Source organism: Lasioglossum baleicum, chromosome 8 (assembly GCF_051020765.1).
Source record: "Lasioglossum baleicum chromosome 8, iyLasBale1, whole genome shotgun sequence".
Taxonomy (NCBI): domain Eukaryota; kingdom Metazoa; phylum Arthropoda; class Insecta; order Hymenoptera; family Halictidae; genus Lasioglossum; species Lasioglossum baleicum.
Genome location: NC_134936.1, coordinates 5,398,197 through 5,419,626, shown reverse-complemented (window position 1 = coordinate 5,419,626; position 21,430 = coordinate 5,398,197). Strand labels below are relative to the sequence as shown.

General features: G+C 37.5%; 1 protein-coding gene and 1 pseudogene across 4 annotated transcripts; both read right to left on the bottom strand.

The window, feature by feature from the left end:
* Positions 1-3,775: 3,775 nt before the first annotated feature.
* On the bottom strand, positions 3,776-17,539 carry LOC143211212 (fatty acyl-CoA reductase wat-like). 4 transcript variants are annotated; one of them, XM_076428677.1, is made up of 11 exons: positions 17,295-17,539; positions 10,773-11,059; positions 10,417-10,601; positions 9,011-9,104; positions 8,692-8,937; positions 7,850-7,995; positions 7,626-7,786; positions 7,487-7,523; positions 4,658-4,939; positions 4,308-4,571; positions 3,780-4,226 (listed from the first exon to the last, which is right to left on the bottom strand). In XM_076428677.1, exons 3-11 carry the CDS (start codon positions 10,578-10,580, stop codon positions 4,010-4,012), a joined length of 1,611 nt encoding a protein of 536 aa, XP_076284792.1. In that variant the 5' UTR covers positions 10,581-10,601; positions 10,773-11,059; positions 17,295-17,539; the 3' UTR covers positions 3,780-4,009. The 4 variants fall into 4 exon arrangements, with proteins under 4 accessions (XP_076284793.1, XP_076284792.1, XP_076284791.1 ...); XM_076428676.1 differs by having other exon boundaries at positions 3,781-4,226; positions 7,487-7,786; positions 10,417-10,593; XM_076428675.1 differs by having other exon boundaries at positions 3,782-4,226; positions 7,487-7,786.
* On the bottom strand, positions 11,078-21,056 carry LOC143211213 (fatty acyl-CoA reductase 1-like; annotated as a pseudogene).
* Between the last annotated feature and the right edge of the window lie 374 nt (positions 21,057-21,430).

Here is a 21,430-nt window from a genome sequence, read left to right as displayed (position 1 = left end):
GACAGTACTAGCCCACGAGAGCAGAAATGTAAGGGCTTATATAGCCCTGCAATGACGGGTGGTACTTGTCAGTACCCTTCAAGTGAACATTCGTATTTTGTCAACGACCAGTTGGTCGTGCGTACGTTTGGGCCCTAAATTAACCTAAACAGTTATGTAGATTTATCTAGGGTAGCTCTGTTCGTTTATCTAGGACGGTTCCTGCCAGAGATGATATTGAACACCTGTTCGTCATCCCCGTACCACTATATATAATTCTCTTATTGCATTCTTATTTTCCTTATTATCACCATTGTAATAATTGTTTACAATATAATCGATAGTTTATAGATGTAGGAAAAATGAAAGTAATTACTATGTAATATTCTACAAATGTATTGGAATTTAAAAGTAATTTGAACATTATTGCGTTATATATAAAATAATGATTCTTAAAAAATATTCTGTTATGTTGTGTAATTACAAAATTCAATCGTTCTTATTAAGATCCTTAGTAGGAAACAGAAAATTAATTTTTTTACTTATTTATCCCATACTTGTAATGCTCGACAGCATTATTGACTGCAATTATTAAAGTAGAGGTAGTAACAAGATAAAAGTATTAACTAATTAAACTAATTTTCGACGGCTCCTATCCATACAATGTTATTTAGAGGCAGTATTTCGTACAAAGATATCTAAAAAAATAATTCTATTTGACTCTATACGAATATTTCTTGCACCATATACAGGGTGTTTACCTACAGGTGGGAGAAAATTTAAGGGGTGGTTCTCGACGATAATATAAGACGAAAATGAAGAATAAAAAAATTGCGATTTTGGCTTCGTTATTTAGTTATTAACAATTAAAAATCCGCCTAAAATGCTGCAACACTTCTAACAAAAGTATACGTTGCGTACGTCAGACAGGCGCGCGACAGCCTCGTATCAAGTGACAAACGCATGCATACCTTGGTTCTCATTTGGGGCCCCAGCGAGGTGAAAATGTTGGAATAAATAAATACTGGAATAAATGCTCTAGCACTATTTACAATATCATACACACGCACCACGAGTTTACAGAGTCATGCGATTTCTGCGAACGGAAATCTTCGACGCGTGCGAGAAGAGTCGTCCGTACAAGCTAGTATCCGTATGCACACTGATTCAAGACAGCTAATGTGGTCAATGCACACACATGAGATATTTCGCGGTCACAGACAGAATGAGAAAGAATCACGAAATTCGTGAAAACAGGATAGACAATGTATTGGTATAGCAACGCGCGATGTTTGGGCGGTAGTTTGCTGTAGATCTTCATTTGTTTTATCGATCTGGCATCGACCTCATCAGCTGTCTTGAATCAGTGTGCATACAGATGTTAGCTTGTACGGACGGTTCTTCTCACACGGGTCGAAGATTTCCGTTCGCAGAAATCGCATGACTCTGTAAACTCGTAGTGCGTGTGTATGATATTGTAAATAGTGCTAGAGCATTTATTCCAGTATATTAGGTACGGTGTTATGAACAATTATAGTGCAGGATAAGGATTTGTGAATATGTGTGAGAAGAATTTAAAAGTGAAAGGGCATTGACCCCTTCTACTCGATAATTCCATAGGGCGGATATTAAAAATGCCCTTGTGGATTTTAACGAGTAGGTAGGTTCAATGTCGTCCACCGATTTTTTAAACATTTTCACCTCGCTGGGGCCCCAAATGAGAACCAAGGTATGCATGCGTTTGTCACTTGATACGAGACTGTCGCGCGCCTGTCTGACGTACGCAACGTATACTTTTGTTAGAAGTGTTGCAGCATTTTAGGCGGATTTTTAATTGTTAATAACTAAATAACGAAGCCGAAATCGCAATTTTTTTATTCTTCATTTTCGTCTTATATTATCGTCGAGAACCACCCCTTAAATTTTCTCCCACCTGTAGGTAAACACCCTGTATAATTTTGGTACCATTTTCATAAAAAGAAACAAAATTCACAAAATATGTTAAGGAAACTACGGTCCTGCAGACACGCGTCGCGCAAATTGGCGCGACGCACAAACTATAAGAACTGGCCCATGGGTCTCGTTCACACCCAGGGCGAGCGCTCGCCACGGCGCCTCCCGCGTATGTGGCTGCCAGAGGGTGACCCGGTCTTCCGATAATCGGTATCGGATACCGTCGGCAAAACTGCCACGTCACAATGTATACCAGCATTGCCACATTGGTGACCCCGACGTGATTATTTGTCGTGAGCATTCCCACACTATGTGGGCTCGGCGCTGCACTCGTCCAATCACGAGGCTCCGCGCCTGCGCACAAGAGTCTTGAGAGTCAAACGCTCTCGTGAGCCATTGTGCTCGACTTGTTCGTTTCACGATCTCGTACATGAAGTACGTATTGTTCTGCGCTCCTGCGTTATCTTCAAGATTATATAATACTTGTTCACCACGTTGTGGTTTCTCTTTTTTCAAACTTTGTGTAATCATTCGGGTTATAGTATCTGTGTGCTATTGGTGACTTCACCACGAATAAATCGAGGTGATCGGTGATAACTGTGAACATTTACTTTCCTCCTCGACATTCCTCATAGAGAGAGTTTCCACGTAAGTGTGTAGGCTCACGACCACATTTACCTACACTGGTGACCCTGAGTCAAAATCTCGGTACACCGCGTGCGAAGAGACGGTGGATCGTCTCGTCACTCCACTTGGGTGACCCCTTCACCCTCTCATTTCTACAACTAGTTTCCCATAGACGCCATCTATGTCAAGATACGTCAACTATGTTAGGATGCGTCCGCAGGCCATGAACAGAGCGCACACTTCAACAGATTCGTATATATTACGAAAATATTAAAATACAATTAGCTTCGTTGAGTATTTTATTTTAATGAATATGGAAAACAGTTAAGAGTTTCAAACAAAACAATTTGTGACACAAGATCGTCCTGTGGAAAACAGTTAAGGGTTTCAAACAAAACAATTTCTAACACAAGATCGTCCCACATAAGAAAACAGTTAAGAGTTTCAAACAAATTTTTCAATTTCAATTCGTTAATTTCAACTCTTCAATTTCAATTTCAACATCAAATTTTCCATTTCAACTTCAATTTCAATATCAACTCTTCAATTTCAATTTTTCCATTTCTTACTTTAATTTCAATTTCAATATCAACTCTTCAATTTCAATTTTTCCATTTCAACTTTAATTTCAATTTCAATATCAACTCTTCAACTTCAATTTTTCCATTTCAACTTTAATTTCAATTTCAATATCAACTCTTCAACTTCAATTTTTCCATTTCAACTTTAATTTCAATTTCAATATCAACTCTTCAAATTCATTTTCAACTTCAATTTTTCCATTTCAACTTTAATTTCAACTTCAATTTTAACTCTCCCATTTCAACCTCAATTTTTCCATTTCAACTTTAATTTCAACTTCAATTTCAAGGCTTCCATTTCAACTTCAATTTCTACTCTTCCATTTCAACTTCAATTTTTCAAATTCATTTCGTTAATTTCAACTCTTCAATTTCAACTTTTCAATTTACACTAGCAAGTTAAACGCTAACGTCTTATTGTTAGTACGACAGTAATGGTGTTTTAGAGTTATTTAAATTGGAAAATCTCCTGAACTACTAACTTTTCGACATACATGGGTCAGTACTTTTTTATAACGAATGTCCAGCTGCATCGATTGAAGTATTAAAATGTACCTCATTCCATTAAAAAAAATACCAATGACCTTGAAATCTTGTAAAAAAATGACCTGGAAAATTTTTTCCCTTACACCGTTAAATGTGGCCATTCAAACAGTGTAACTTTGTCCGAAGAAGTTTTTTTGTACAACGAAAAGTAACGGAGATATTTAGGTGTTCTGTTTCTTCGGACTCACCCGGTATTACGACAATATTAAAATACAACTAGATTCGTCAAGTATTTTATTTTAATGAACATATGGAAAACAGTTAAGAGTTTCAAACAAAACAATTTCTAACACAAGATCGTCCCACGCATGAGAAAACAGAGATTAAGAAGAAGTGTTAAACATCTTCAATGTCACGTATTGTGCGATAGTGTCTCGTGCTTTGACGCTAATCGAGCTGGAATAAATAATTACAAAAACGACAGCCTTAATCGCTTGCGACAAAGAACAGATGGACCAAAGAAATGATACAGAAGATACGGCGATCCATAGAAGTAACATCGCATATAATGTAAATGCCGTGTAATGCGCGACCTGTAGCCTGAAATGTAAAACGATTATGTATAATTAAATCGAATGCATTATTAATCGTAGAAATTGTAGTACTGTTGGCATATATTACTTGGCATATTTAGCACGTCCTTTCTTCAGCGATTCTTCATTTATCGGATCATTGACCAAGTATACACGAATGCCTTTAATGTTGTTGTATAAATAGAATTGCCAATCCAAGTTCTCGACGTTGAAGTTAAAAAGTTTCCGATCGACACTGTTTAATTTCGACCACATTTTCCGAACGTTCTCGTTCCGGAAGTCCCACTCCAGCGTCGAGAAAAAATGTACCACGGAACTAAATTTATCTATTTTCCGGTAGGTATCTACTAACCTGAAAAATATAAAATTGTTTTTTAATGAAAATAACGAATCGTTTGTTTCGTGTATTGTTATACGTATATATAGTATCGAACATACATAGGTTTCCGACCCAGAAGGCGTGCAATTGTGTCCACAATATGCGCCGGTATTGTGTGCAAGAAAAAGACGAATATTTGATAGAGACTTATGTATCTAGTCGTCCATATCATGTAGTACCAAATTTGCTTAACGGAGCAGATTTCCAAGCCATATTGGATACCGTATTTCATATACGTCTGCCAATCGAGTGGATTTTGAGGTGAAGCCACCGAGTTGTAAACAGGTACCCTTTCTTCGTCCAGTATACTTGGCTTTTGCTCCAATTTCGCTGCAACTTTTCTACAAAATCATTTCACATCATCTCAAATCAAAAATTCACTTCTTTTGCCACTTAATGTCTTTAAAATAAACAAAAATTCATTTTTGCTTAAAGTTACATGGGTTTTACTTTATATTTTACCACTTTCAGTTGATTTTTCCGAGTGTCTCACAACCCAACCACTTTTTTCAGGAAGCCAAAAAACATGTCCCCGGAAAATTGGACATGAAATTTTACTTGTCGATCTAATCACTAAACATTTTCCGTACAAAAGCTGCGTATTTCCTTCGCGTTTCCAACGATATATAAAACTCTTTGATATCTTCGTCAAACAAAAGGTTACAGCCCAAAAACAAAACCCGTCTCACAAACAAACCACCTGCCTTACACCTTTTAACAACTAATAACAGTGTTAAAATTGGACCGAACCGTCTATTTAGGTAATGTAGGAAAAAGATTAATAAAAAATCACAATTTGTAACGAAAATTTAACAATCACAATTTCTATCTTTTTTATCCTGTGCCTGTAATGACAATTTCAAATATTTTCCTATCAAAATTGCAACGAACTGGAGGGAAATAGACATTTATTTTCGGTAATTATACAGAAAAGTACTGCCCACTCCGATTTTGACAAAATTTAAATATGTTATAGATATTGACATTTTGAACAACTTTTTCCTTTTCCAATATAGGGGGGTCGCTTTTAGTTTTCGAGATATTTGCAAAAAACTATCGCTAATACTGTATTGAATTTTTCGTATTCTTGCACGCTCCGCGGTAACTAAGCTTGTCCCGGCGCGGCGTTTGTTTACATATTGCTTGTAAAGACGCTGCGGAGATGAGAGAAAAAACAGGGTCTCACTCTGACCATACATACATATATAGGGTGAGCTTTCAGTTTTGAAAGACTACTCCTACATTTTCGTATGCCTCTACGCCCCCCACTACGTAACCCTAACTAATTCTGATCGCATAATCTTTTCATTCTATATAGCCGTCATACAGAATTTGAACCAGTAATGGAAGAATCATGAGATCAGAATTAGTTAGGGTTAGGTGGTGGGGGGCGGAGAGGTCCGGCCTTAAGGGGGCCGTCTCCTAGCAGATGACGGTCGAGCGTGAACACTCACACACCGCTAGAGTACACTCACACACCGCTAGACCACGTATACGTACGCGAGAATTGCTAGGATCAGGGAAATGGGTTCTGATTTCTCGCTAATGCAAAGACGGGGGTTTTTATTAGTCAAAATCGCTAGATAAAAGATCAATCTAGCGCGCTGTTTGCTTCAAAAGTCGTTCTTTTACGTTTCCGAGCAATGATTTTGCAATATTCGGCTGCATGTTGCCCGTCGCATGTTGCCCGTCAGATGGTGCTACAGTCACGCCGGCGTACTAGCCTCTCCGACGGGCAACATGCAGCCGAATATTGCAAAATCATTGCTCGGAAACGTAAAAGAACGACTTTTGAAGCAAACAGCGCGCTAGATTGATCTTTTATCTAGCGATTTTGACTAATAAAAACCCTCGTCTTTGCATTATCGAGAAATCAGAACCCATTTCCCTGATCCTAGCAATTCTCGCGTACGTATAAGTGGTCTAGCGGTGTGTGAGTGTACTCTAGCGGTGTGTGAGTGTTCACGCTCGACTGTCATCTACTAGGAGACGACCCCCTTAAGGCCGGCCCGACCACGCTCATGCGGAAATACAGAAGTATTCTTTCAAAATTGAAAGCTCACCCTATATATGCATGACCAGAGTGAGACCTTGTTTTCTCTCTCACCTCCACAGCGTCAAAATGTAAACAAACGCCGCACCGAGACAGGCTTACGTTGCCGCGGAGTGTGCAAGAATACGAAAAATTCAATACAGTATTCGCGATAGTTTTTTGCTAATATCTCGAAAACTAAAAGCGACCCCTCCCCCATATTGGAAAAGGAAAAAGCTGTTCAGAATGTGTTGCTGCATAACATATTTAAATTTCATCAAAATCGGAGTGGGCAGTACTTTTCTGTATAATTATCTTATTTTCTTTCTTAATATCTATATAATAAAAATCAAATGCTGTTCGTTGGTCACGACATCACGGGAGAACGGCTGGACCGATTTGGCTAATTTTTTTTTACATGTTCGTTGTAGTCCAAATCAGGTTTTTCCATTTTAAAAAATTGGAAAAGTTGCCCGGCCACATGAAAATTCGGGAAAAAATCAGACTACTCACACCGCGACCGCCGCAAGAGGGCCACGACGGCGTCACCTACCGCGGTCACCGCCAGATGGACGACGCGACGTAGCAAGTTTCTCGCAAGTAAACTGTTGCGCGGGCGGTATTAATGTGCGTAGCCGACGCGGATGTTCACCAATCGATGTTCGCTAATCGAGCTCGCAAAGCGAGCGAGCAACAACTCCCGCCTAGTGTTCAATAGATTGAAAATAATATCACGGAGGCTTCAAATTCTTCTAATGTCCCTATTGTTTTAAATTGCACCCGCCCATTTTTGTCATAACTGCATAAAATCACGAATGCATGAAATATAAAATGAATACGCGACCAAAATTGTTACCTATTCCAAATGTCCCAAGCAGCAGCAACAATGTTCGCTATAACATAATCCGCAGGTATGATTTCTGCTTTAGACTCGGGTACGCCGTAAGACGCACGCAGCAATCCAAGATAAGATCCCAGAGTTAAACCGGTAATACCATAGTAATTGTTTATCCATGCTGTCAGCGGTTCCTCAGCCGTTGATGTAACAATAGAAGGTCGAACGATCCCTACTGGAAAATCATCCGCGTATTTCAGTACAACATTCTCCGCGGCTGCTTTCGTAAAGATGTAGGTGTTCGGCCAATTCTGTAGCAATCTACAAGATACAACAATTGTAATTTATAGTAACCACTGTTGTCATTTTTGCGGGAATGCTTACGAAGGTTCTGCTGCTAGGAGTCTATCGTCGTCCAAGCAATCTATCAATGTTATCAATTTATCGGCGTCAATGGGAGGCGGGTAATGGATTTCGTCAATCGTTTTGTTAAGGCAGTTCGAGAATGCAGTCGACACGTAGATGAATGCCTGTAAACGGATTAATTAATGATAGATTATCTCATTATAAATGTTTCAAAAAAATGTGGGAATTATGCATAAAAGGTCCCAGCTCAGCGATTTCGATGGTATTTTAATATGATGTCAGGCTGAAGATTCTAAAAAACTTTTTCCGAATATTTGCGAAAAACTACAGCTACTACTATCGTGAATTTTGCCTGTACGTGCACGTAAAAATTCAATGCACAGTAAATCCTCTATAGTCGCAAAGGTCTCGGAGATCTTCGTTTGCAGGCGGAAGAGTTCGTAGACGGACACTATCTTTTTGACCTTCGAAGACCCCGAGCCGAACGTGGAGAAGGACAGCGCGTGTAAAGAGACACAGCATCTTTCTTTCCCATACACTGTCCTTCCTAGCGCCCGAAACTTTCATCGTCAATTAAACCACTAAATACAGTTGAAATTATATCGTCTTTAGTATTATTCTAATCAGAAAAATGCCACAAATAAGTGTAGTAGTAAATAGTGGTTCACACCGATGTACCCGAGCCGAGATCAAATTACTGCAGTGGACGTAGCTGCAGTTTTTCGCAAATATCTTAAAAACTAAGGCTCAGTTGTTCAGAAAAGTTTGTTCAGAATGTTGAGTTTTACAACATATTTAAATTCTATCAAAATCGGCGAGGTGGTACATTTTATGCATAATTACGAAAATTGTTAGTGTACCTTCAAGTTTGACAGCTGTTTCGCCCACAACAACAAGCTTTTTGTAGTTCTCACGTTCGTGTTCACACACTCACGAAGTTTTTCATTGAACCGAACATTTGCAGCAGCGTGAAAAATAATATTCGTATCCATCAACGTAGCTTTAACTTCCGGTGTCATGCCAAAGTCATCTTCGGCCGCGTCACCCTCTATCATCACGATTTTGCTTAGAAAATTTGGCTGCTCCTTCTTCAACCTTTCGTAGATCTAGATCCATAAAAGATATTGATTACTACTCTGTCGTTGTTCATACATATATTTGTTCCAGTACGTTACATACAACTTCCTCGAAGTTTTCTTTGAATCGTTCTCCCACGGATTTCCCCTTTTTCGGTCTTACGAACATGTAAATGGTTTTAATACCTGGGCACGACCTGCAATTATGTAACATAGACGAGTTCATGAAAATATAGATTATTTTATTTATATGAAAAGAATTTTAACGATTCAGCAACGTCGCGGTTTGTAATCCCAGGTTTTAGGCAAACGAATCTAGTGTTTCCATACCTCCTGTCCATAAAGCACCGGACACTCACTTATCTTCAACAAAATGGTAATTAAAGAATAAAATTTCCCAGCTTGAATTGATTGTTTTATTTTGATTAGATTTAGCTATTATACGATAATATTTCAATGGAAAATTAAATATATACATGTACCATTTGAGTAAATATAAAATGCTAGAACCAAATTGAAAAATATTTAGCGTACTTAAATTTCAAAAATTAGAAAATATAAAAACAATAATCAATATTTAGAAACAGTGCCGGCCATCTGGGGGGGGGGGAGGTGTGGCGGATGCTATGCACCGGGTCCCCGCGATTGAGAGGGCCCCAACACGATCAAGAACTAAAATAATCTAATTTTTCTGAAGTAATTAATGTATTAGCAAAAACAAAATCATGCAATAAATAAATTAGTAATATACAGGGTGAGTCCGAAGAAATAGAACACTTAAATATCTACGTTACTTTTCGTTGTACATACAAAACAACTTCTTAGGGCGAAGTTACACTGTTTGAAGAGCCACATGCAACGGTGTAGGGGAAAAATTTTTCGAGGTCATTTTTTAATGAGATTCCAAGGTCATCAATATTTTTTTAATGGAATGAGGTATTTTGTAGTACATCAATCGATGCAACTCGACATTCGTTATAAAAAAATACTAACCTATGTATTTCGAAAAGTTAGTAGTTCAGGAGATATTTCAATTTAAATAACTCTAAAACACCATTACTGTCGTATCAATATCAATGTCAATTTTTCAATTTCAACTTCAATTTCAATATCAACTCTTCAACTTCATTTTCAACTTCAATTTTTCAATTCAATTCGTTAGTTTCACTCTTCAATTTCAATTTCAACATCAATTTTTCCATGTCAACTTCAATTTCAACTTCAATAGTTTACATTCACATTAATGTATACGATTATGTGACTTGCACGTAAGTTCGGTCTGAATGTTTGGAAAGATTATGCCACCTCGTGAGACAATGTTTACCATATACATACGTAAGATTACTTTTTCTTTTCTGCTGAAGACATTTCACTGAACATTTCTCGTATAAAAAGGTAGTAGCCTATTTTTCGTGAATGTTCAAATTGAAATTATACTTGTTCACGTTATATCGAAGTATGGAAGATTAATATGAAAAATTGAATATGTCTGCCTTTGAGAAGGAATACCTCAGTAATTTTTCGATGAGTAATTTCCCCAGGAAACCTGTCCCACCTGTTACCAGAACCTTCGTCCCATTATAAAATTCGGCGATTTCGCTTTTCCCATTGATCTCCGAAACTAGTGAATTCGATTGATTCTTCGTTAACGTGTCGCTCCTGTTGGAAGTCATCGCCTCGGTATACCTGTTGCACTTGCACAATACTCAAAGTTTAATATGAGAACTTGTCAATTCTACGTTTTTCAATGCTATGTATAATACAGAGAGTGTCACGCACTCTAATCAAAGACAGAGTTCCATATAAAAGTTACTAAAGAATTTCAGGAATCAGGAAAGAAAAATGTTGATTTTTCGATCACTCACCTGGACTGAACTCTAAACTAACACCAAACGCGATAAATGACTCGGTGCGTACTCAACGACGAATAAATTTCAACTATAACTAAACCTCCTCGTAAGCAATAGATGAGTGAATGCACACATCTTCAAGAGTGCATATACAATGTAACATACGTGCAGTCCGGTCTCATCAACATTCTAATTTACATAGTTAATTCATTTCCTCGTTTCATTGAAATGTAGTCCCGAGTATTCATTATTTGATCCCATCATGATTTTCACTGACTTCAACGGAATTGGATGAAATAATCCTGTCGAAAACAGAATTTATAAAATTTATTTTTCTGGGATGTCTATTGTTTCTCGAATGTCTAATGTTCTTACATAGAACATCGCTTAAATTGTATTGTTTTTTCGACTCAATGAATACATGAACTCTGTAATTAAAAAATACTTTCACAGTGCATATAACTGACACAAATCTACAAAACGTATTGTTTAAATTTTCAATATAGGCCCACATAAAAAAGTTGTAGAATGCAACTTTTAGTATTTTTTCTACAATTCGGATGAATTGCAATTTTTGAACTAGAGGGTTATTGTTGCTCGCTCGCTTCGCTCGCTCGCGGGTAGGGTTATTTTTGCGAAAGGGTTAGTGGTACGCATGGTTAGTAGTACCTATAGCTATTAATGTTTTTTTTATTTGGTGTGTGACTCTCCACGAGCCACACAAAGAACTTCCCGATTCGTTAGTTGCAGTATATTATTATCATTATTAAGTGTACGTTTTAAGAAGATTATACGTTTTCAGCGAAATTCAATAGTTTTGTACTTATCAAAATGTTTGCTATATGGCGTCGCATTAAACGAACATCGCAGGCTCGTTGCTCGCTTGGTTTCTTGTTATAGCATACTAATGTTGCAAAATAAATTGTCTTAATTAGTTTTTCGCAAACGATACAACTCCTCATTATCCGGGTTTGCAGTATTGATCTTGGTTTTCTGCGATACTGTTAATTTAAATTGTCCCAAAATATATAAACCGCGCGCTCAATTTTGAAACTCTGCTCAGTGCTACATACAACATTTGTAAAGTTCGTTTTTCTGATGTTTTAAAATTCAAACATACTTTTCTCGTATGTTTGTCCCTGACTTTTATGAATCGTAATCGCTTCAGCAGGAACCACTGGAAATTGACTACGTGTGATTTGATATTTTTCCTCACTCGACATATTTACTTGATTCGAGATTTTTATTATTGGTGTTAAATTTTGATGAATATTTGCATTTTTCATATAATCACGATAACGAGTCCTTACTTTCACTCCTACTCTGGCCAATTGAAAATCTAACCACAATATAGACGAAATTTTAGTATTTTCTTGAAAAGTAATAAATTTTAATATTCCGCATGTGTGCTCCATTAACCAATCCGTTTTCAACATCAATGTTATTAATAATTATCATATAGATTACATTAATTTTCAATTTAATCTCAGTTAATAATTCGTTTTGAACTGATTGTTTTTTTAAAGATTGTAATATAAATTTTTTTTTGTACTTTCATCGATATTCTTTGAAAATGTATTCTTGGGAGTAGAGATGATTAACTCACTCCTGTGTTACGAGCCGAGGGCTGGCGGATAGACGTGGCCGAGGTTTGTTCGTATGAACAGGATTGTCGTGAACTAGCCGGTGCCTGTTTCATCACCGGGTGTCACAGTATAGGTTTTCGTGAACTAGCCGATGCCTGTTTCATCACCGGGTGTCACTAGGTGAGGAAAAACAGAGGGTGTCGTGGACTAGCCGATGTCTGTTTCACCACCGGTTCGCCACTAGATAGGAATTCGTGAACCAGCCGAATTTCATCACCGGGTGTCACTAGGATTTCGGAAAGAGGTAAGGTATAGGAAGATCAGCTCTCGTAACTTTATTAACTTCCCGATTTTATAGGGAAGTTATTGTAATGACCCCGAAAATCGAAAATCGATTTTTTAGCAGATCTTCACGTTTCATGGTCATTGCAGTCATTTTAGACTATTTTCAGCAAAATGTTCGTATGTGTGTGTGTGTGTGTGTGTGTGTGTGTGTGTGTGTGTGTGTGTGTGTGTGCGTATGGCCGTTTCTATGTAATCAAATTTTTCGTTAACGTTTTCAGAAAAAGTAACAACGCGATCAGGATGATGAATGATGCAATCGATGTGCCCCGATGTAACTTAGAGCTGATTAGATTTTGGTCCATTTTGGTCAAACAGTTTTTTAGTTTTTTCGAAAGAAGTTCATTCAACAATGCAATTTATACGAGAGAACGGAAAGTTTCCACCGAAGAAACAAACGTAATTACACAAAAAAATTTTTTTTCGATTTTTTTAAAATTAAAAAAAAAATTTTTTTTTAATTTTTTTTGTACCTTACGACGATGTTTCCGCTTACAATAATCGAAAATTATCCCAATGCAAGAGTGAGTTAATCATCTCTACTTCCAAGAATACATTTTCAAAGAATATCGATGAAAGTACAAAAAAAATTTATATTACAATCGTTAAAAAAACAATCAGTTCAAAACTAATTATTAACTGAGATTAAATTGAAAATTAATATAAACAATATGATAATTATTAATAACATTAATGTTGAAAACGGATTGGTTAATGGAGCACACACACATGCGGAATATTAAAATTTATTACTTTTCAAGAGAATACTGAAATTCCGTCTATATTGTGGTTAGATTTTCAATTGGACAGAGTAGGAGTGAAAGTAAGAACTCGTTATCGTGATTATATGAAAAATGCAAATATTCATCAAAATTTTACACCAATAATAAAAATCTCGAATCAAGTAAATATGTCGAGTGAGGAAAAATATCAAATCACACGTAGTCAATTTCCAGTGGTTCCTGCTGAAGCGATTACGATTCATAAAAGTCAGGGACAAACATACGAGAAAGTATGTTTGGATTTTAAAAAATCAGAAAGGCGAACTTTATAAATGTTGCATGTAGCACTGAGCAGAGTTTCAAAATTGAGCGCGGTTTATATATTTTGGGACAATTTAAATTAACAGTATCGAAGAAAACCAAGATCAATACTGCAAACCCGGATAATGAGGAGTTGTATCGTTTGCAAAAAACTAATTAAGACAATTTATTTTGCAACATTAGTATGCTATAACAAGGAACCAAGCGAGCAACGAGCATACGATGTTGGTTTAATGCGACGCCATATAGCAAACATTTTGATAAGTAGAAAACTATTGAATTTCCCTGAAAACGTATAATCTTCTTAAAATGTACACTTAATAATGATAATAATATACTGCTACTAACGAATCGGGAAGTTCTTTGTGTGGCTCATGGAGAGTCACACACCAAATAAAAAAAAAACATTAATAGCTATAGGTACTACTAGCCATGCGTACCACTAACCCTTTCGCAAGAGCAGTCCTATCCGCGAGCTCGCAAAGCGAGCTCGCAAAAACAATCCTACTCGCGAGCGAGCGAAGCGAGCGAGCAACAATAACCCTCTAGTATAGAATTGTGATAAACCTCAAGCGGTAAAGGTTTATCGTTATGAATGAAATACTAGCTACTGGGATTTAAAAGAAGTAGAATAAGATATTGAAGACTCTCAATTATATAAGATAAAGACTACAATATATTCTTTTAGATAGATGGAATACACTTGTACTGTATCGTATGTTTCGCGGAAGCTAATTCCCGAACTCTCGATTTTCACGTCCTGAGAAATGCGGGGGTAAATGAAATGACTTGCCTTTCAAACCGCGTTTCTAAACTTCTCTCGAGTTAAAATTATCGAGAGGGAATCAGACCCAATCTCACTAGACGCGTACAGTTACGTGATCAGTCTTCAACTAAGCCAGTGGTGGCCAAGCTCGATCCCTTTATGTACCAGTCACATTGCTCTAAAAATGGTAGTGGGGATAACCGAAAATCTGGAGGATTGTATAAGTTTCCCAGATGTACGCACTTTCCCATAAGGGGAAAACTGTTTATTTGGGCATGCGAGCTGGACCTCCTGGACGAACACGTGGTTGCAAGAAGGGAGTAAAAGTCACGTAGGCAAAGCCTCCGTACGTAACACCTGCATTGGGATAATTTTCGATTATTGTATGCGGAAACATTAGCGTAAGGTACAAAAAAAATATTTTTTTTAAATTAAAAAAATTTTTTTAAATTAAAAAAAAATGAAAACAAAAATTTTTGGTGTAATTACGTTTGTTTCTTCGGTGGAAACTTTCCGTTCTCTCGTATAAATTGCATTGTTGAATGAACTCCTTTCGAAAAAAACTAAAAATCTAGAAAACTACTGGACCAAAGTGGACCAAAATATAATCAGCTCTAAGTTACGACGGGGCATATCGATTGCACCATTCATCATTCTGATCGCGTTGTTACTTTTTCAGAAAACGTTAACGAAAAATTTGATACCATACTCACGGACATACATACGCACACACACCCACACACATACGAACATTTTGCTGAAAATAGTCTAAAATGACTGCAATGACCATGAAACGCGAATATCTGCTAAAAAATCGATTTTCGATTTTCGGGGTCATTACAATAACTTCCCTATAAAATCGGGAAGTTAAAAAATTTCTTCTCACATCCCCTAGTAAACTACTTGCTCTAACTTCCCAGAAAAGTTCAAATGTTATAGTACAGTATTAGAAAAAGTTGTCGAGTCACTGTATATGTATACGTGTGTACTTAGACAGAGTCTGCTTTCTTTCAACATTCTAGCCCGCAATTTCCATTGACGTTTGCGTGTATAAACAATGTAGAGACTTCTTAACCAGATTTTGCCCTCATTACTTACCTTCATTAATTCGTCGAGTAAGAATTTCCCTACAACAGCAAGGAAGACATTTTCAACATTTCTGAATTACTAGATTAAATCAACTGTTACAACTTACGGGTAGTTATTACTATTTAAAGTCATACGATGTCTTAAACGATACTGTTTACAGATGCAAGTCGACAATGGAAATTGCGGGCTAAACCGAGCGAACCAAGCAGACTCTGTCTAACAATAAGCAGGGGAAGAGGTTGGGTTGTGAGACAATCGTTTTTATCCATCGTGCAATCGCGATAATTCCAATCTGTCTGCTGTCAAATTTTTGTTTTGACGTTTGCTAGTTTTTGTGCTAGTACCGAGGTGTATAGACGTGTTGCTTATATTAGATACGGACATCGTGTGTAAACACATCGTGTAAAACTTTTACTCATTTTTTTAAGAACATTATTTTGTTGAGTGAATCAATTGAAAAAGTTGATTGTGATGCATTTTCATTTAGTGTTTTCCTTACATTTTACGATGCAATATTGAGTTTTGCGCATATACGACAAAAACATTGTTTTTTTCTGTCACATTCGCAATGGCATCATGGTTGAGTTATGAGACACTAGTTTTTTTTTACTAGAAACGAACTAGAACTGTCAAATATCGTTGTTTGTGTTAGAATTAAGTGTTTATTTGTCATTTCACGTTTGTTTTGGTTTATTTTTTGAATTTATAGTCATTGTAGGAACTAGTCGAGGAAACTCCAAGTCCTCGAAATTACCTAAGGGTAAAAAAACAGCTGAACACGATTTATGGTGTGCGTGACTAGACAAAGCAATTTTTGAGAGAACTGTTTAGTTCAAACAAAAAAAACTCTAACTCGAACTCTATCAAATGCAACACATGCCAGCGCCCTGTTCATTTGCAGTGTGCCGATATGGGCAGACGTTCGTTTTCCACATTCAAACATTGTGACAGCGACTTGGATGACGAAGAGGCAGATCATTATTGAATCCATCCATTCATTATATTTTTTTTTACTTTTCTTCGCCATTCTCTGCTTTTTTCAACTTTTTGCCATTCTTTTTAACTCCTTTGGTCACTTAATGTCTTTAAAATAAATAAAAATTCAATTTTGCATAGTTACATGGGTTCTACTTTATATTTGACCACTTTTAGTAGATTTTTCCGAGTAACTCACAACCCAACCACTTTTTTCAGGAAGCCAAAAAACATGTCCAAAACTTTTTACATACAAAAGTTGCGTATTTCCTTCGCCTTTCCAACGGTATATGAAACTCTTTGATATCTTCATCAAGCAGAAAGTTATAGCTCAAAAACAAAACCTGTCTCACAATCCAACCACCTCCCTTACACCTTTTAACAACTAATAACAGTGTTAAAATTGGACCGAACCGTTTATTTAGGTAATGTATGAAAAAGATTAATCAAAAATCACAATTTGTAGCAAAAATTTAACAATCACAATTTCTAGCTTGTTTATCCTGTGACTGTAATGACAATTTCAAATATTTTTCTACCAAAATTGCAACAAACTGGAGGGAAATAGACATTTATTTTCTTTCTTAATATGTTCAATAGATTGAACATAATATCACAGTGGATTCAAATTCTTCTAATGTTCCTATTGTTTTAAATTGCACCCGCCCAATTTTGTCATACTGCATAAAATCACAAATGCACGAAAATAAAATGAATACGCGACCTCAATTGTTACCTATTCCAAATATCCCAAGCAACAGCAACAATGTTCGCTATAACATAATCCGCAGGTATGATTTCTGCTATACACTCGGGTACGCCGTAAGACGTATGCAGCAATCCAAGAGAAGCTCCCGCGTTAAACCGGTAGTACCATAGTAATTGTTTATCCATGGTGTCAGCGGTTCCTCAGCCGTTGATGTAACACTAGAAGGTCGAACGATCCCTACTGGAAAATCATCCGCGTATTTTAGTACAACATTCTACGCGGCTGCTTTCGTAAAGATGTAGGTGTTCATCCAATTCTGTAGCAATCTACAAGATACAACAATTGTAATTTATCGTAACCACCGTTGTCATTTTTGCGAGAATGCTTACGAAGGTTCTGCTGCTAGGAGTCTATCGTCGTCTAAGCAATCTATCAATGTTATCAATTTATCGGCGTCAATGGGAGGCGGGTAATGGATTTCGTCGATCGTTTTGTTAAGGCAGTTCGAGAATGCAGACGACACGTAGATGAATGCCTATAAACGGATTAATTAAAGATAGATTATCTCATTGTAAATGTTTCAAAAAAATGTGGTAATTATGCATAAAAGGTCCCAGCTCAGTGATTTCGATGGTCTTTTAATATGATGTCAGGCTGAAGATTCTAAAGAATGCACAGTAAATCCTCTATAGACACAAAAGTCTCTGAGAACTTCGTTTGCAGACGGAAGAAGTTCATAGACGGACACTATACAATTTTTGAGCTTCGAAGATCCCGAGCCGAACGTGGAGAAGGACAGCGCGTGTAAAGAGAGACAGCATCTTTCTTTCCCATACACTGTCCTTCCTAGCGCCCGAAACTTTCATCGTCAATTAAACCACTAAATACAGTTGAAATTATATCGTCTTTAGTATTATTCTAATCAGAAAAATGCCACAAATAAGTGTAGTAGTAAATAGTGGTTCACACCGATGTACCCGAGCCGAGATCAGATTACTACAGTGGACGTAGCTGCAGTTTTTCGCAAATATCTTAAAAGCTAAGGCTCAGTTGTTCAGAAAAGTTGTTCAGAATGTTGAGTTTTACAACATATTTAAATTCTATCAAAATCGGCGAGGTGGTACATTTTATGCATAATTACGAAAATTGTTAGTGTACTTTCAAGTTTGACAGCTGTTTCGCCCACAACAACAAGCTTCTTGTAGTTCTCACGTTCGTGTTCACACACTCACGAAGTTTTTCATTGAACCGAACATTTGCAGCAGCGTGAAAAATAATATTCGTATCCATCAACGTAGCTTTAACTTCCGGTGTCATGCCAAAGTCATCTTCGGCCGCGTCACCCTCTATCATCACGATTATGCTTAGAAAATTTGGCTGGTCCCTCTTCAATCTTTCGTAGATCTAGATCCATAAAAGATATTGATTACTACTCTGTCGTTCCAACAACCGTAGTCCCGTTGAAAGCACCGGTTCTCGTTAGATCACCGAAGTTAAACAGCGTGGAACGTGACCGGCACTAGGATGGGTGACCGTCTGGTCAAAAACCGGAAAGTGACCCACCCGGGGTGTTTTTCACGTGTTGTTGGCAAAAGGTGGTTCGGAACCCACCATAAACAGTAGGTCCCGCTGAAAAGGCGATGGTGAGAGTGGAAAAAGGAGAGGATTGGTAAATGAATTTGAAACCCTGAGGGGACCAAATATCATGTCCATACCATACTACTCTGTCGTTGTTTATACATATATTTGTTCCAGTACGTTACATACAACTTCCTCGAAGTTTTCTTTGAATCGTTCTTCCACGGATTTCCCCTTTTTCGGTCTTACGAACATGTAAATGGTTTTAATACCTGGGCACGACCTGCAATTATGTAACATAGACGAGTTCATGAAAATATAGATTATTTTATTTATATGAAAAGAATTTTAACGATTCAGCAACGTCGCGGTTTGTAATCCCAGGTTTTAGGCAAACGAATCTAGTGTTTCCATACCTCCTGTCCATAAAGCACCGGACACTCACTTATCTTCAACAAAATGGTAATTAAAGAATAAAATTTCCCAGCTTGAATTGATTGTTTTATTTTGATTAGGTTTAGCTATTATACGATAATATTTCAATGCAAAATTAAATATATACATATGCCATTTGACTAAATACAAAATGCTAGAACCAAATTGAAAAATAGTTAGCGTACTTAAATTTCAAAAATTAGAAAATATAAAAACAATTATAAATATTTCGAAAACATAGGATGTCTTGATCAGTTTTGTTTTACTTGTTCCCTACATTAGAAAAAATCAGTAAGTCCCATATTTAATTCATAATATAGGTCCTTTAATAAAAAAGATCGTCTGCATCCTTTGAATAAGCGTCCGGAGGCTCATGGACGGGAATGTATTATGTATGAGCAATGACTTTTGAAAGGTTTTCCGAAAATAATATCGACATCATAATTTTTTGTAAACGTAGTGAAAAGAATAGCCTCTGGAAACGTGAGGAAATTGCACCTTCTTTCTCATTATTTATGAAAATACTAATTAATCCCAGTTACATATATTAGAAACGCTGTGGCATTGGTTTTTAATGACCGGATGTACCTCTTGAACTAGTACGTTACAATTGACGCACGAAATAATGTAACAGTTTGCATTTATACGATTATGTGACTTGTACGTAAGTTCGGTCTGAATGTTTGAAAAGATTATGCCACCTCGTGAGACAATGTTTACCATATACATACGTAAGATTATTTTTTCTTTTCTGCTGAAGACATTTCTCTGAACATTTCTCGTATAAAAAGCTAGTAGCCAATTTTTCGTGAATGTACAAATTGCAATTTTATTTGTTCGCGTTATATCGAAGTATGAAAGATTCATATGAAAAATTGAATATGTCTGCCTTTGAGAAGGAATACCTCAGTAATTTTTCGATGAGTAATTTCCCCAGGAAACCTGTCCCACCTGTTACCAGAACCTTCGTCCCATTATAAAATTCGGCGATTTCGCTTTTCCCATTGATCTCCGAAACTAGTGAATTCGATTGATTCTTCGTTAAAGTGTCGCTCCTGTTCGAAGTCATCGCCTCGGTATAACCGTTGCACTTGCATAATACTCAAAGTTTAATTTAAGAACTTGTCAATTCTACGTTTTTGAATGCTATGTATCATATAATACAGAGTGTCACGCACTCTAATCGAAGACGGAGTTCCATGTAAAAGTTACTAAAGAATTTCAGGAATCAGGAAAGAAAAATGTTGACTTTTCGATAACTCACCTGGTCTAAACTCTAAACTAACACCAAACTTGATAAATAATTCGGTGCGTACTCAACGACGAATGAATTTCGACTGCGAGTGGTCCTCCTCGGATAGAATATGTAAAAGAAGACACACACCTTCAAGATAGCATATACAATGTAGTACGTCCGGTCGGGTCTCATCAATATTCTAATTTGGGTTATACTTTGTTCATTTCATTCAAATGTACACCCGAGTATTCATTATTTGATCCTATCATGATTTTAACTGATTCCAACGGAATTGGATGAAATAATATATATTTGAAACAGAATTTATAGAATTGTTTTATACGGGACACACATATTTTTTATGGATTCTGCAAATGCAGCGGAATAAATATTTAAAGCAGATACCCTAGTAGCATTTACGGTTGGCCAACGGTGACCAACGGTTGGGAGTTTGTTGGGGAATGGTGGGGCATGGTTAGTGATTTTAGGTGGACACGGCGCAACATACACTCGAGGAGTGCCCGGCTTGGGCCGGACCGCGCCGTGTCCTCAGAGCCGCGGTGGAAGGGTGGGACCTCTCGCTTTCGGTCTTGTTCGACCACTTGACCGGGAGCCAGAGGTCGTGGAAAGGGGTCGCCTCCTTCTGCAAGACAGTAATGTCCCAGAAGGAGGAGGCCGAGCGGGCCCGGGAAAGAGACCCGGGCTCCGCGAGGAGGAGGATGGCGCGGGGACGTCCCCAGCGCCGTCGTGCGACGTCCGCCCCCTCAGGGAGAGGTGGGAGGGCGTCGGGGTCAGTTGTAGCGGCGCGGGGGACGTCTCCCCGCGACGCAGCGGGTCCCCCGAGTGGGGGGACGGGGACTGGGGGGAGGGCGCGGGGAGTGTTCCCCTCCCCGCGTCAACTTATGCCTCCCCC